The 17212-nt window shown below is 45.2% G+C and overlaps 1 protein-coding gene across 4 annotated transcripts in view; it reads left to right on the forward strand.

The window, feature by feature from the left end:
* The window catches only part of gata2b (GATA binding protein 2b), a 30487-nt gene extending 19152 nt beyond the window's left edge, over positions 1–11335 (forward strand). For all 4 annotated transcript variants that reach the window (XM_055647959.1, XM_055647957.1, XM_055647960.1 and 1 more), the window contains exons 5-6: positions 1918–2043; positions 9497–11335. In XM_055647959.1, coding sequence (XP_055503934.1) covers positions 1918–2043; positions 9497–9790 — 420 coding nt within the window. In that variant the 3' untranslated portion in view covers positions 9791–11335. The remainder of the gene's footprint in view (positions 1–1917; positions 2044–9496) is intronic.
* Positions 11336–17212: the final 5877 nt, after the last annotated feature.

Consider the following 17212-nt stretch of genomic DNA (forward strand, 5'->3'; position numbering starts at 1 on the left):
AGAGAGTGGATGAAATGTGAGGTGCCAGTGCAGAAATGTTGTGAGCAAACCGTGTGTGTTATGTCCATCCATGTGTAAATGTGTAAAAGGCAACAACATGCAGCCCTGTTTTGATAACATGTTGTCTCTGATACTGGTTTTGATCATAGTTGCAAAAGCGCCAAAGTACACGTTCAAATTCAAATACACCCGCAGAGATACGCAGCTGTGTGTGCGTTGTGTACACGAGTTTATAATTAATATACACATGTCTGCATATTTGAGCATGTGTTTTGTATACCTACGAGCTATGTATTCATGTATGTGTGTGTGCGTCAATGTATGCACATGCCCGTGTACGCGCGCGTGTGTGTGTGTGTATTTGAATTTGAACGTGGGCACTGTGGTGGCATTTTGTAAAATTAAAATGCACACCAGAGACAACATGATTACAAAAACAGACCGCTGACGCGTTTTATACATTTCAACCTGAAACTTGTCCCACAGTGATGACAAATAGAGAAAAATGTGTTGGGTATATTACAACCCCAGCATTGTTGTGTCTCTCTTATACAAATGTTACATAGTATTTATATCTACCGATGTAAGTAGCTTTAGTCTATGTACCGCCAACCACCGATCAATTAAAATATATATATTTTTTAAACAATTCCCCCTCCTCGATGTAGCTGGCGCGGGTTCGAAGGCAGCGACTCATTTTTATTCTTTTAAAAATAGAATTCGGTGCTAATTAATGAAGCAGAGGGTAAATGTTAAGTCCCACGGGAATAATAGAAATAAGAGAGCAATCTCTAGTATTTTTGTCGGCGTTTGTTAATGAACGGCAGACATTTAATCCAGGAAGGTGAAACCAAAAACGGAATTCATTTAATAATGTTGTTGTGAGCTGTTTGTTTTCTTTCAGTGTTAAACGCACAGTGCCTGCATTTATCCAGCGCCCTCAATGTGTGTGGATATATATTTTGTTAAAAGAAAAGAAAAACTGTTTTCTTTTGTGGTATTCGGCGATATTCTGCACTTTCGTTTGGGTGGTTTTAAATAGCCTTTATAAATACCGACAGCCGGATATCTGTTCGTTACAGATAAGGAACTGCGCACTTGCATGCAGTGGGCAGCGAGAACCAGGCGCTCGTTTCTATAGAGAGCAGTTTTGTCCAAAAATCCCAGTCCTAAACAGCGAGGGAGAAAAATGAGACTGTCTAAATGGGATATGTTTGTAGAGTCACGCATACATGGAGTGTCTGCAATATAGTCCGCGCACAAATGATGTATATTTTAGTGTCGAAATTGGAGGGGGGGGGGGGGGGGGGTATACAAAGTCCAACATCTTCTGAAAACGGCTGGTGTTGATGTTAACTACCAAACCATCACGGGGTTGCATTTATGGGGGGGGGGGGGGGGGGGGGGGGGATCGCATCTAAAAAATAAAAGCTGTTACTCTTTTCCTTGCCCTTTTAAAAAAACGAATGTTAAACTTGCGAGAAACGCGGCTTGGATTTTGACCGCATTTTTCGCCCCCCTTTTAAAGCGTCCGGCTCCCAGGGCCACACACACCTTGGTCCCGGGTAAACAGTCACCTTGAGATTTTTTTTGCAATTTGTTGACCTCTCTCATTCGCCGCTCTTTACAATTCCCACCTCCCACCCCTGAGAATTGGGAACAATCTATCATCCCATTTTTTATCACCGAGACAACGGCAGAACAGTGTTGGTTTGTGTTCGCGAACGATGTCACTGCGGACTCGAGTCCCCGCAGCAAAACTCCCGGTCCCGATTTCAGGAGCATTCTTCGGATTGAAGTGGGGTCAGAGCGCCAGGTCGGTGGGTCAAGGCTGAGTGAAATATTTTGTGTAAAGCCCCTCCCGCCTCCCATAGTGGCCAAGTTCCAACTAAATCTCCACCTTTTTATTCTACCTAGTCAGCAGCCCGGAGAGCGGGAACATCATGTGCTAACTGTCAGACCACAACCACAACTTTATGGCGGAGGAATGCCAACGGCGACCCGGTGTGTAACGCCTGTGGCCTCTACTTCAAACTACACAATGTAAGTCACCCTTCCTACCAAAGGCGCCACGCCATTTATTTCAGGGACTGTGGAAAAAAAAACGAGGAAGAGTTTACAGCTTTCCACCCAGGGCCAAACGATCAGTCTTGGCTCCCTTGCATTCTGCTTGGTTTTGATGTGGAGAGGGCAATTTAGTCTGGATAAATATTCTTTGGAATTTATTTCTCGGGGATATGTTGGATTTGGCCACCTCTCCCACTTTGCAAACTATTTTTAAAAATACACGATTCATGAGGCCGTTTGTTTAAACGTGCTGCTCTTCATCAATTATGAGTTTTAGGTTTATTATTGTCACATGTGCCCAGATACTGTGAGATGTTTTTAGAAACAAGGAATTGCAGGTGCTGGTTTACACAAAAAGAAAAGTGCTGGAGGTCAGGTAGCATCTCTGGAGAATGTGGATAGGTGAGGTAGGGACTTGTTTTGAGTTCTGAAACTTTTTATTTTTGCACCCATTTCATTGGAGAATTGTCCCAACCCCAAACGTCAACCATCCATGTTCCCCTGAAATGCTGCCTGACCTGTAGAGTTACTCCAGCACGTTGTGAGAAGCTTTGTTTTGCACGCTATTCAACCAGATCAGACAATACTAGACATAAATACAATAAAGGTAAACTCAAGTACAATGGGTAGAGCAGAGGGGAAGATACAGAGTGCAGAATATAGTTCTCAGCATTGTAGCGCATCAGTTCCACAGACAAAGTCCAATGTTCCCAATGGGGTAGAGATGAATTGGACAGTACTCTGGCTTATGGAAGGACCGTTCAGAAGCCCGATAACAGGGGGAAGAAGCTGTTCCTGTGCGATTTCAAGATTCTGTACCTTTACATAGAACATAGAACAGTACTGGGAATGTCACCTGTCCATGTTCTCCAGAGATGCTGCCTGACCCGCTGAGTTACTCCAGCATATTGTGTCTTTTGCAACATCTGCAGTTCCTTGTGTCTACATTGAACAGTGCAGCAGAGGACCAGGCCCTTCGGCCCTAACATGGTGACAACTAATCTATTCCACCTGCACATGATCTATATCCCTCCATTCCCTGTATACCCATGTGTCAATCTAAAAACCTCTAAAACTCCACTCATGTATCTGCCCCCCTACCAATCCCAGCAGCATGTTCCAGGCACTCACCACCCTTTGTGCAAAAACAACATGCCCTGCACATCTCCTTTAAACTTTGTCCCTCTTACATTAAAGCTATGCCTTCTCATCTGCAAACTTTGACTGACTCTGATCTTTCATGGTCAAATCTAATTTATTTATTTTTTAATTGTGGAGTGGTTTAATTCAAATCTCTCACACACATAGGGGGTGTGGAGGACACCCTTAACATCAAACTGGGTGGAAATGCTCCCAGATCAACAAAAACTGAAGCAAAACACAAAGTGATGGAGTAACTCAGCGGGACAGTCAGCATCTGTGGAGAACATGGCCAGGTGATGTTTTGGTTTTGGACTGATTCAGACTAATTCACTCTGAGGATGGGTCCAGATTCGAATCGTCGCCTGTCCGTTTCCTCCACTGATGCTGCCTGACCCGCTGAGTTACTCCAGCGCTTTGTGTGTAACAAGATTCCAACATCTGCAGTCCCTTGTGTCTCAACAAAAACTGTCTAAATTAATCAAATGTAGTACACTATAAAATGTAATTGTGTAACATCAATACAAAAAGGCACCTCCATTTGCTGACAACCTCTCTCTGGAATTATCAATATTTTAAAATTAAATGTAACCATATAATGTGGAAATCAATTTAAATATCCAGGTCTGTGAGTTCCAAAGTGATAGCAATACAGTGCTGATGCCTCACTGCGCCAGAGACATGGGTTTGATCCTGACCTCGGGTGCTGTCTGTGTGTGAAGTTTGCGTGTTCTCCCTGTGACCATGTGGGTTTCCTCCGGGTGCTCCAGTTTCCACCCACATCCCAAAGATGTTTGGGTTTGTAGGTCAATTGGCTTCTGTAAATTGCCCCAAGTGTGTAGGGGGTGGATGTGGGATAACAGTACTAGTTTGAACGAGTGATCGATGATTGGCATGGTGGGCCGAAGGGCCTGTTTTCATCCTTTTATCTCTGAATTCTAAACTTAAACGCTAAACAGCACAGAAACAGGCCCTTTGGCCCACCATAACAATGCCCAATAGCTATACTAATCCCATTCCCCCCGCCCCACCCCATTTTCCCTCCACCTCCCCACCATCGATTCCATCTACACGTCACGCTGCCTTGGAAAAGCAGCCAACATGATCAAGGACCACTCACACCCTGGCCAATCCATCTTCCCCCCTCACCTGTCGGGCAGAAGTTACGGAAGTTTATAAGTACGTACGATGTGATTCAGAGGCAGCTTCTTCCCTTCTGTATTTAGACTATTGAATGGTGCTCTTAAGCAAGAGCACAGTCCCGATCTTACAACCTACCTTTTTACGAATCTTGGACTTTTTCTCTAACTATAACACTATATCCTGCAGCCTGGTATTTTTCTCTTTGCACTACATGTTATACTTATGGCTTGTTTGTACTTGATTGATTGGGGTGTGGGGGGTACAGTTGCTGCCTTACAGCACTAGAGGCCTGGGTTTGATCCTAACCTTGGATGCTGTCTATGTTGAGTTTGCACATTCTCCTTGTGATCGCGTGTGTTTCCTCTGGGTGCTCCAGTTTCCTCCCACACTCCAAAGACGGACAGGTTTGTAGATTATTAGCTTCTGTAAATTGTAAATTGTCCCTAGTGTGTAAGATAGTGCAAGTGTACGGGGTGATCGCTGGTTGGCATGGACTCGGTGGGGCTAAAGGGCCAATTTCCACGCTGTGTATATCTAAAGTAAAGTCTGTCATGTATGGGATGTTTTGACTGGATAGCATGCAGACGATATGTTTCACCATCAGTTTCATGATGATTGGATATCTCTTAAATTCCCCATGACTATCTGCCTCCCCCACCCCCTCTGGCAATGTGCTTCCCAGTCTAAATACTGCCCAATGGAACAAAAAGCCTTCTGTGCCTCTTAATCTTTACCCTACATCTATGAGCTCCAGCATTAGACATCTCTGCTGTAGGTAAACATTTCTTAATGTCTATCCTATCTATGTGTCTCATAAATTTTAATGCCTCATCAAATCCTTCCCCTCGTCATTCAATATCCATGTTCTCATCGTTTCCTTAAGTTTGTACCTCCCTTTCTCCCTCTGTGTCCTGTAATGTGTATACGATCCCTTGGAAGAGCAGCATTTAATCCCCATCTCTGATTGCCTTTGGAGAGATGGGAAGAGCCGTTGCAGTGTGTGTGGGGAAGGTGTCTCCACACACTCCCAGGTTTAGTTTAGAGATACATCGTGGAAATAGGCCCTTCGGACCACCGAGTCATCTCACACCAGCGATCCCTGCAAATGAACACTAGGGACAATTTACGATTTTTACCAAAGCCAATTAACTTACAATCTAGTTAAGGTACAATGTCGATTAAGGTACAATCTCTGTACCGGCAGCGCCCGTGGTCAGGATCGAACCTGGGTCTCGTGCGCTGTAAAGCAGCAACTGTACCACTGTGCCGCCCCAATCAATCAAGCACAACCAAGCCATAAGTACACCAAGTAGTGCTAAGAGAAAAATACCAGTGTGCAGGATATAGTGTTATAGAGTTATAGCTACAGAGAGAAAGTCCAAGGTTCTGGGATGGCGCATCTCCAGGTCACTATGATGGGCAACCTGGAGTGGACCTTCACGTAGTGGCAGGGTCAAAAGAGATGTTTTGGAATTTGGATCAACACCAACGCTGGCATAACTCAATGGACAAGCAGCATCTGTGGAGGCAAAATGTATACAGAGACATTTTTAGTTTTGATTAGTTTAGTTTATTACGTGTACTGAGGAACAGTGAAAAACTCTTTTGTTGCATGCTATCCATTCAAAGGAAAGACTACATGAGTGTCAACCGAGCTGTCAACAGTGTACAGTACAGGATAAAGGGAAAAACGTTTAGTGCAAGGTAAAGTCCCGTAAAGTCTGATTAAAGATATAGGGTCTCCAATGCGGTAGATGGTAACTCAGGACCACTCTCTGGTAGTTGATGGGATTTCTCTTGCCTGATAACAGCTTCGAAGGAACTGCCCCTGAATCTGGAGGTGTGCGTTTTTACACTTCTGTACTTGTTGCCTGATGGGAGAGGGGAGATGAAGGAGTGTCTGGGGTGAGACTGGTCCTTGATGATGCTGGTGGTCCTGCCAGGGCAGCGTGAAGTGTAGATGGAACCAATGGAAGGGAGGTTGTTGGCACGAGGGTCTGGGCTGTGTGCAATTTCTTATGGTCTTAGATGGAGGTGTTTCTGAACCATACTATGCTGCATCCCGATAAAATGCTTTCTACGGCGCATCTGTAGAAGTTGGTGAGGTTTTAGTTGCATGCTAATCAGTCAGCGGAAAGACAATATGTGATTAGTTACAATCAAGCTATCCACAGTGTACAGATACATGATAAAGGGAATAACATGTATACTAGTGGTAAGAATATTGATTTCTCTCACCAGATAGCCCCGGCATTTCCTCTCTCTATCCCTCCCCGACCCAAGTCGCACTAGCTTCTCATTGTCATCCTACAAACAGCTTACAATGGCCTGTTTCCTTAATCTTTGATACTTTTTTGTATATCTTTCGTTCATTGTTCTTTATCTCTCCACATCACCGTCTATATCTCTCATTTCCCTTATCCCTGACCAGTCTGAAGAAGGGTCGCAACCCGGAACGTCACCCATTCCTTCTCTCCAGAGATGCTGCCTGTCCCGCTGAGTTACTCCAGCTTATCTTCGGTTTAAACCAACATCTGCAGTTCCTTCTTACACATAACGCGAATACTGTTTTGTGCAAGATAAAATCCAGTAAAGTCCAATCAAAGATACCGTGGATCTGCGATGCGGTAGATAGTAGATCAGGACTGCTCTCTAATTGTTGGTAGGATGGTTCAGTTTCTCTGTAGCTGTAATGTTATATTCTTCACTTTGTTTATTTTCTCTTTTGCACGACCTGTTGTACACATGTATAGTATAATTTGCCTGGAGAACATGCAAAACTGTTCACTGTATCACGTTACATATTACAATAATAAATCAATACTGATATTCAGCTAAATGGAAAATCATGCAAGTTGGGAGGTCAAATGCTTGTCGGACATTTGAATTGAAGGGATGTTAAGAGTGTTGGTGTACAGAGTGACCCTGGGTGCACGTCCTTTGCTACCTTAGAGTGGCAACACAGGTAGATACAGTAGTAAAGAAGGAGAGGGATAGTGCAATTCTTTGTTTCTACATTTTGACTGATCCACTGTGAAATATCCTCAAGGTATGCCTACGTTCAGTGGCGGACTGGCCAGGGTGTCAGCTTGCCCGATGGCAAGTGAGCCCCTGATAAAGTGGGGCCCCTTTGTCTCCTGGCAACCAATATTTTTAGACCAAGCCCGCCACTGCCTACGTTGAAGAAGTTTTCCTCCTCTCTCTGACAGGAGTTCTGCGAGACCCTCTCTCTCACTGCTTCCCCTCTATGATACTATTGCTCCCCTGCTCTTCAACCTTTTTACCCACTAGGATTTCTTTTTTTCCCCTCCTCTCATCCCAACTCTACCCCCCCCCCCCCCCCCCCCCCCGCCCCGCCTAACCCATAGTCGATCGGAAGAAGGGTCCCGACCAGAAATGTCACCTATCCATATTCTGACTTTGGTGCCTTCCCACACAGTGGGAAACTTTGATTCTGCTGTGTGGGAATGTTTTATGTCAAACCCTATAGTGTGTTGTGTCCCTTATTTTTATTGTATGGCTGTATGGGAATTTCATTTCACTGTGCCATCTGGCACATGTGATGAATAAATCTATCTTGTATCTTGTATCTTGTTCTCCAGGGATGCTGCCTGATCCACTGGGTTACTCCAGCACTTTGTGCTTGTGCTGTTCCAAGAATGAGCTGAAGGACCTCTTTTTTCAGTGATACAGCGTGGAAAGTAGCCCTTTGGCCCACCGAGTCCGCTCCAACCAGCGGTCACCCCGATCACTAGCGTTATCTTATACACTAAGGACGATTTACAATTTTTACCGAAGCCCATTAACCGACAAGCCCGCACGTCTGTAGAATGTGGGAGGAAACCAGAGCACCCACGTGGTCACAGGGAGAATGTACAAACTCCGTACAGACAGCACCCACTTTGATTGGATAACACGATAACTAAAGGCTTTTCATTCTATCTCGGTGCACGTGACAATAATAAACGAAACTAAACAACAATAGTTTGGCTCGGTGATCGTTTGGCTGAACACTTACACTCAGTCCGTCCACCATGGTATACGGGATCTCCCGGTTGCCAACCATTCAACTCTATTCCCACACTGATCTTTCAATCCTGGGCCTCCTCCACAGCCAGAGTGAGAGTACATGCAAACTGGAGGAACAGCACCTTATATTCCGCTCGGGTAGCTTTCAACCCAGCAGTATGAATGTTGAATTCTCTAATTTTAAGTAACTTCATCTTACACTCCCCTCTTCCTCCCTCCTTGCTTCTTCTGAAGAAGGGTTTTGGCCCGAAACATTGCCTATTTCCTTCGCTCCATAGATGCTGCTGCACCCGCTCAGTTTCTCCAGCACTTTTGTCTACCTTCGATTTTCCAGCATCTGCAGTTCCTTCTTAAACTCCTTGCTCCTTCCCCCTTCTTGAGTCATTTTACCAGTTCCACAGTTCTCCACATTGTTTCCTTTGAGATCATATCTTCCCTCTGGCAGCACGGTGGTGCAATGGTAGAGTTGCTGCCTTAAAGCGCCAGAGACCCTGGTTGGATCCTGACCACGGGTGCTGTCTGTACAGAGTTTGTACGTTCTCCCTGTAACCATGTGGGGTTCCCCTGGGTGCTCCGGTTTCCTACCACATCCCAAAAATGCGTGGGTTTGTAGGTTATTTGGCTTCGGTAAATTGCCCCTAGTGTGTAGGATAGAACTAGTAGATGGGATGAGTGATGTTTGGCATGAACTCGATGGGCTGAAGGGCCTTTTTCCACGCTGTATCTCTAAACTAAACTAAACTAGACCAAGCCAACAATGCACACTAACAGTATCCTACACACACGAGGGACAATTTACAATTGTACCAAGCCAATCGGTCTACAAGCCTGCACATCTTTGGATTGTGGGGAGGAAACTGATAGGTCCCGGAGAAAGCCCATGCAGGTCACGGGGAGAATGTATAAACTCCGTACAGACAGCACCTGTAGTCAGGATCGAACCTGGGTCTCAGGCGCTGTGAGGCACTACTCTCCTGCTGCACCACCGTGCTGATTCCAGCACTTTGCAACTATCTCCAGAGATGCTGGCTGACCCTCTAAGTTACCCCATCACTTTTTGTCGTATCTTAAACTAAACAATGGTTTTTTTTCTTCTTGCTTTGCTTGTGGACTTTAGGTCAATCGGCCCTTGACCATGAAGAAGGAGGGGATTCAGACACGCAACCGCAAAATGTCGAGCAAGTCGAAAAAGAGCAAGAGGATATCGGATGGTTTTGAGGAATTGTCCAAGTGCATGCAAGACAAGGCGTCCTCCTTCAGCCTGGCGGGTCACATGCAGCACATGGGGCACCACCTGCCGTCCTTCAGCCACCCAGGCCACATGTTGCCCACTCCCACCCCCATCCACCCCTCGTCCAGCCTCTCATTCGGGCACCCTCACCCCTCCAGCATGGTGACTGCCATGGGCTAGAAGCAGCCACATGCCCCTCGGGCAACGAGGAGAAGAGGATGGGAGAGAAGCATTGGATGAGAAGAAGGAGTAGTTATTATTTTGTTGGCCACGACCTTTTACCCAAAGCGTGGGGGTCGCAGGGTTGCGTGTGGCTCCCCTGTGGACCTCACGGGAGGCAAGACCTGCGCTGACCCCAACAGCATTTTATCCCCTGCCACGTGAAAGCACCCAGGGGTCGCCGGTCACTTGGTTCGGACTGGAGGACACGGGGAGGAGCGGCACCAGGATCTCGTTAAACGACTTTTGTTCTTGCTGTTGATGTGAATATTGTAAATCAGAGAATTTGGGATAAATGGATTGCAAAAACCTGATAGCTTATGCTGGATTTCTTTTCTTACTTTCATTTAAAAAAAACACACAAAAAAAAAGATTAAGCGAAGCCACTTAACTTTGAAGTATGTATTTCTTTTCATTTGAATTGTTTTAATTATTTCATGTTGTGCAGATATTTTATCTCATTTTACGGGAAGGTTTTTTGTGCTGACTCTGGGCTTTTGTTATTGGGGCTGGGGGCAAGATTAAAGGGAAGATAGATTGTTGTCTCTTGCATGGTTAGGGTAGCGTGGTGAATGATTGTTGGCTTCAGTCACTGGTTTGTATTCGGTTAACAGACGATTGGGGAACTGAGGGATGCTAGTTACTAGGATAACTCAATCCCAACGCCACCTCCCTTACCCCCTCAAGAGTCAAGAGTATTAAATTGTCATATGTACTGACAAAGGAACAATGAAATTCTTACTTGCAGCAGCATGATAGGCCTGTATACAATACACACATAATATATAATAAAAAATCAATAAATTAATAACCACAATATTAGTGCAAAAAACTGAAGTCTGTAGTGCAACCAAAGACACAGTCCATAGAAGATCGCAGTTGCTGAGGTTAGTGTTGTGCAGTGTTCAAGAGCTGGGAAGAAGCTGTTCTTGAACCTGGAGGTCACGGTTTTCAGGCTCCTGTACCTTCTTCCCGATGGTAGCAGCAAGATGAGAGTGTGGCCAGGGTGGTGTGGGTCTCTGATGATGCTGGCTGCCTTTTTGAGGTAGCGCCTCCTGTAGATCCCTCGATGGTGGGGAGGTCAGTACCTGTGATGGACCGGGCAGTGGCCACCACTCTCTGTAGTCTCCTTCAATCCTGGAGTTACTGAACCAGGCCGTGATGCTACCAGTCAGTGTGCTCTCCACCGGTTGAAGTTTGAAGTATTCAACAACATATTGAATCTTTGTGATTTTCTAAGGAAGTATGGGTGTCTTTTGCTAGCAAAGGGAGAGAGACTAGCCACACTTCCCTGGTCATCTGCAACTCTGGGAGAGCCATAGGAAGGGATTTTGTCCAAATGAAGCACTCCCCTTCATCTCAATAGCCAGCTGCTCTATATTTGTGTGTTTGGCTGAGGCTTGTGAATTGGAAGATGTGGGTGACTGGACGTCTGTTGGGGAGAATCCCAGGAGGAATTAGATTCTTTAGGAAAAGACGGGAAAAGGGTACAGAGTGTGATGGAAGAGGGGGGGGGGGGGGGGGGGGGGGGTTGAGATGGAGACAGAGCCTGCGATTTAACAGTTTTCACTGTTGGAAAGAAGACAAATCCACGAGCAAAAGAGGTTTCAATGTAGATAATAAACTGTTGTACATTTTTATTGATTATTTACGGGCAAGTAGATAAATATTCAAAACGTTTTCTTTCCAGATCTCACTTTAATTTAAAAAGCAAATTGTTCCTTCTCGCAGTTTAAAAGAGACATCCTAGCTTTAAATCAATATTTTCACCAGTGATCAACTACCCAAGAACAAGGGTGCTGTAAAGTAACACATTTCATCTCTAGTACTATGCTTTGTAATGTCGTTATTTTTTTTTAAAGCATAACACCATAACTAGTGGCAAGAAAGTGTTATTAAATCAACAACAATTATCCCTAGCACCAGAAATGTGAATACATTTGACCAAACTATTTCAAAGGAGCATAGCACAGTAAAATGGGGCAGTAGGTAGAGCAGCTGCCTCACATCACCAGAAACCTAGGTTTGATCCTGACCTCGGGTGCTGGCTGCGTGTGGAGTTTGCACATTCTCCCTGTAACCTCATGGGTTTCCTCCAGGTGCTCCGGTTTCCTCCCACATCCCAAAGACATGTGGGTTTGCAGGTTAATTGGCACTCTGTAAATTGCCCCCTAGTGTGTAGAGAGTGGATGAGAAAGTGGGATAACATAGAACTAGTGTGAACGGGGTGATCGATGGTCAGCGTGGACCCGTTTCTGTGTTGCATCTTTCAAATAAGTGATAATGTTGTCCCAGAGACCAGGAGGAGAGCATGTCAAGATGAAAGAGTTGTTTCAAGGCTTGCTTTGAACGGAGTGTTTGACAGTGGCCAGATGGGTTTGATTTCTGTACGATGGTAAAAACAATGTGACATGTAAATTATATTTTGTTATGTGTATCCCAGGGGCATACAAGAGATGGGTACGTCTCAGTCAAGATTTAATTTTACAAAATGTGTCCCTTTCTCCACCCCCTTCTTCCTCCAATCTCACCCCGCCCAACACATTCTGTACATAAAAGGAGCTCAATTTAACACAGGACCGGGCAGAGTTCATTCCCATAGCTGTGCTTGGTTTAGGTAGAAACAAGGAACCACAGATGCTGGTTTACAAAAAACACCTTTAATAAACTGGTTCACAACAGCTTTTAGGTGTTTGGGAGAGGGATGAGGATTTAGTTATGCGTTGGTGCCTTGTGGGGAAAGGATTGTTGGGAGGAAAGTGAAGGGAGAGGAGAGTTGGAAATAAGCTCACAAAGGTTGTAATCAAGGGCCACCGTTTATTTGTTACCTTTGAATGCCGAATTACAAAAACATAACCAGGTGTGGTGTGAGATCCCAATATTATTGCATTGACTGTACCAACAATGACTCTTTAGTTAATACGTTTTACTCTGAAAAGCAGCGGGCCTGTCCCGACTTCAGAGCACATTGTGTTGGACTGTGTTTAATACAGGGGGAGCGTTTGATAAAATAATCCATTATCAAACCTTCGGTAGAACTGTAGAGCAAAATGGAGGAGGGAAGTTATCTTTTATCTTCGAAAGGTAGCAGCATAATTTTATTTTTCCTTTTCATAAATCTGGTGATTAAGAAACGGACCGAACAGCCATATTAAAACTCTTGATTATAAATTAGTCCCAGACTTGGCATATATCACTGCACTTTGTACAGCTTCTATATAATATCAAAGGGCAGGGAGAGAGGGGGACAATTATTGTCACTTGAGACTCAATTTTATTTTTTACCAATTTTTAATTTTCTTGCCGAATGATTTGGAACCCGACATGTACGTGCTTTTCAATAATGGTACAGTGAATAATGATTTGAAATTAAGCCGGATTTTCATGTGGAAAAGAAAAAAAAATGGGAGAGTTACTGACAAAAATATTTTTAAAGAAAAAAAATGCAAAAAAAATATTAGTAAGAGGACAAAGTGCAATATATGGTCACTCACTGCATTATAGTTGTTGACAGTGAGTCTTTTTTTAAATTATTTTTTATCTATCTTCATAAGCAGAATTTGGTCTCTTGCAGTATTTACATTATCTTCCTTGTTTTATTTTTTTGTTTGTAGATTAAGTTATTGTTTAAATATGTACAACATGTTCATACAATTATCTGTATAAATGTGTATGTTAACTGCATTATTCCTCATGAGCATTGCTAAAATTAATAAAAAAGATGTTAAAAAAAATCTGCCTTTGAAACTAATATTTGTTTATTGCGATTCTTTTCTGTGAGGGAGCTTTACCAAATGTTCTATGCTCGGCACAGTGGCGCAGTGGGTAGAGCTGCGACCTCACCAGGTTCAACTATGGGTGCTACCTGTGTGTGGAGTTTGCACGTCCCCTTCTGTGACCACGTGGGTTTTCTCCGGGTGTTCCGGTTTTCTCCCACATCAAAAGACGTGCGGGTTTGTAGGTTAATTGGCTTCTGTAAATTGCCCCTAGTGTGTGGGGGATGGATGAGAAAGTGAGATAACAAAACTCGGAATGGTACCATTCGGCACCGCCGTTTCGCCTCTTCGGGGTAGGGTTAGGGTTTTGGGGTGAGGGTTAGGGTTTCGGGGTGTTAGGGTTAGGGTCAGGGTTAGGGTTAGGGTCCTGATGAGTACAGATATTATAATCGGAGGCGCCGAAAAGTACCCGACCCAACAAAACTAATGTGAACGGGTGACCAATGGTCGATGTGAGCTCGGGAGTGCCGAAGGGCCTGTTTCCATGCTGTATCTCAAATCTCAACTAAGCTAAACTACTATGGGCCAAATGCAGACAAATGAGTCTAGCTCAGTATGCAAATTTGGTCGGCATAGAGCAGGTGGGCCGAAGGGTCTGTTTCCGTGCTGTACAGCTGTGTGACCCTCGGACTCTCACCTTAATGGCCCACTTAATTCTGCTTTCACTGGAAGTGAGGGGGAAGCTGTTTCTTTATTTGGGTTCCCTTTCATTAGGCTGAGGCAGGCTTGAGCAGTTTTATTTCCATTAAAAGAGGAACTGGCGAGAGAATTGCACCACACAATATTTGCACTGAGTTCCAAAACAGTTAGAGAGTTTGTCTTTGCGCAATGCTTTCTACGATCCCAGGACACCACGTGCACAGAATCATTGAGTTGTACAGCACAGAAACGTGCCCTTCGGCCCAACTCATCCATGCCAACCCAGATGCACCATCTGTACTAGTCACATTTACTTGCATTTGGCCCATATCCCTCTAAACTGCTCCGATCCATGTGCCAGTCCAAATGTCTGTTAAATGTTGTTATAGTACCTGTCTCAACTACCTCCTCTGAAAGCTCGTTCCTCATATACATCAATTGTGTGAAAATGTTACCCCTCAGGTTCCTATTAAATGCCTCGCCTTTCACAAACCAATGTCCTCTGGTTTTTGGGTCCCCTACCCTGGGGAAAAGACTCTGTGCAACCACCGTATCTGTTGTCCCAATTTTCATCCCTGTCATTTCCCTCTTCCCCGTCGGGCAGAAGATACAACAGCTTGAAAGCACGCACCACCAGATTCAGGAAGAGCTTCTTCTCCACTGTTAGCACACTACTGAACCATCCTTCCATGTTAGGGTGTAGTCCTGATCTTCCAACTAACCTCATTAAAGATCTTGCACTTTTTTATCTGTGTCTATCTCTTAACACTATACACTGTATTCTGCACTCTGGCAATTTTCTCTCTGCACTACCTTTTGTTCTTGAGTATGGCTTGATTGTACTCGTGGGCGGCACAGTGGTGCAGCAGTAGAGCTGCTGCCACACAGCGCCAGAGACCCCGGTTCAATCCTGGCTACGGGAGCTGTCTGTATGGAGTTTGTACATTCTGTGACAGCATGGGTTTTCTCCAGGTGCTCCAGGTTTTCTCCAGTTTCCTCTCGTATTCCAAAGACGTGCAGGTTTGTAGGTTATTTGGCTTCTGTAAAATTGTAAATTGTCCTTAGTATGTAGGATAGTGCTACTGTTCGGGGTGATCGCTGGTTGGTGCAGACTCGGTGGGCCTTAAGGTCTGTTTCTGTGCTGTATCTCTAAAGTCTAAAGCGCAGTATGATTTGATTTACCTGGCTAACACACACCCATTTTTTAAATTCTATCATGAGAATAATAAACAAATATCGTGGCCACTATTTCAATTAAGAAATAGTCATTGATGCAGCACAGAAACAGCCCCTACGACCCATTGAGTCCATGCTGACCAATTCACACACATGTTAATTTCCTCTTTGTACACGTGCCAGATTCGCACCCGTTCCCCCCAACACTCTACCCCTCACCCACACACAATGATGAAAACTCGCAGCGGCCTGTTAACCCACCAACCCGCACGTCTTTGGGATGTGGGAGGAAAATGGAGCACCCGAAGGAAACACACGCAGTCACAGAGAGAACGTGCAAACTCCACACACAGACAGACAGACAGACAGACAGCACCTGAGGTCGGGATTGAACCCGGGCCTCTAGCTCTGTGAGGCAGCCACTCTATCTGCTGCACAACTGTCTACTGCCCTGCAGTAGGGCAGGAGAGAGGGGACATCCTGGCCCTGCAGGGAGTATGAGAAGTAAAGTAGTTAGACCCCGGCCTGACCTCCAACACTCTCAGACTGCTGGAAAGGTTATAGAATGAAAAGGAACCCCAACTTCCCCTTCACTGTCTCATAAGCTGAATTTTAGCCGACTGTGATTTGAACTGCAGAAACCGGAAGTTAATAACCAGCAGGAAATAGTTATCATGTTATCATCATAAATAGCTATTGTTCCTTCCCCCGCTAACCTCCCACCCTCTCCCCGAAAATAAATCGCTGCCTGCCCCTTCAAAATCGCCTTTATTGAAGCATTGCATTGCAACATTAGATGTTCTTCAAACGGTTCCAAGGTTGGGGACATTTGGTAGCTTGTTCCTGGTGTCTGGTGGCTGTGGTTTGGCGTGTGGTGAAGTGGATGGGATGCGAGTGGCAGATATCTGCTCTGTAGCAAATCCACCAAGCCGAAGAATTGCAAACCAACACATTGCCGTCCAATTGTTTCCTATGCAAGCGTTATAAATAGCGGCGGATCGTAAGCACAAATAATATTTCCTGAATATGGCCTGTAATGGCTTAACAATCAGCGCAATTGATGCTGAAAGATAACGTTTTATTTCCTCTGCTTGAGTCATTTTGTGCAGCTTTGTAGGCATCAGCAGGGCTGAATGACAATCGTGTTTAAGTACGGTATGCTACTCTATTTGGTTCATCAGTCATAGTGTCAGGCTGCGTAGAAACGGGCCCTTCAGCCCACCTCAACCATGCCGACCAAGATGCAATATCTAAGCAAGTCCCATTTGGCCGATATCCCTCTCGGCCTTTCCTATCCATGTAGATAGATAGATCCTTTATTGTCATTCAGACCTTACGGTCTGAACGAAACTATGTTGCCTGCAGTCATACACAGAATCAATAATAACAAAACATACAATAAACACCAATTAAACATCCACCACAGTGAGTTCACCAAGCACATCCTCACTGTGATGGAGGCAAAGTCTTAGTTTCCATCTCTTCCCTCCTTGTTCTCCCTCTGCGCTGAGGCGGTCGATCCAGGCCGGAGATGCCGCTCTCCAGTCCAGCGGACCTCCGTGGTGATGTCGCCGCTGCCGATAGCCGGAACGCCATCCCCGCTCCGAGACGGCCCGCCACAGTATCAGCTCCGGGCCGCCGCCCCAGCTCCAGGTCGCCGCCCCAGCTCCAGATCCTGCAGTCTCCGCACCGGGCCGCTGCCCCAGCTCCAGGCCGATGCCCCAGCTCCAGGTCGCTGCCCCAGCTCCAGGCCGCCGCGCCAGCTTCTGGTCCCGCAGTCGCTGCTCCAGGT

This window comes from Leucoraja erinacea, chromosome 16 (genome assembly GCF_028641065.1).
Source record: "Leucoraja erinacea ecotype New England chromosome 16, Leri_hhj_1, whole genome shotgun sequence".
NCBI classification, from domain to species: Eukaryota; Metazoa; Chordata; class Chondrichthyes; order Rajiformes; family Rajidae; genus Leucoraja; species Leucoraja erinaceus.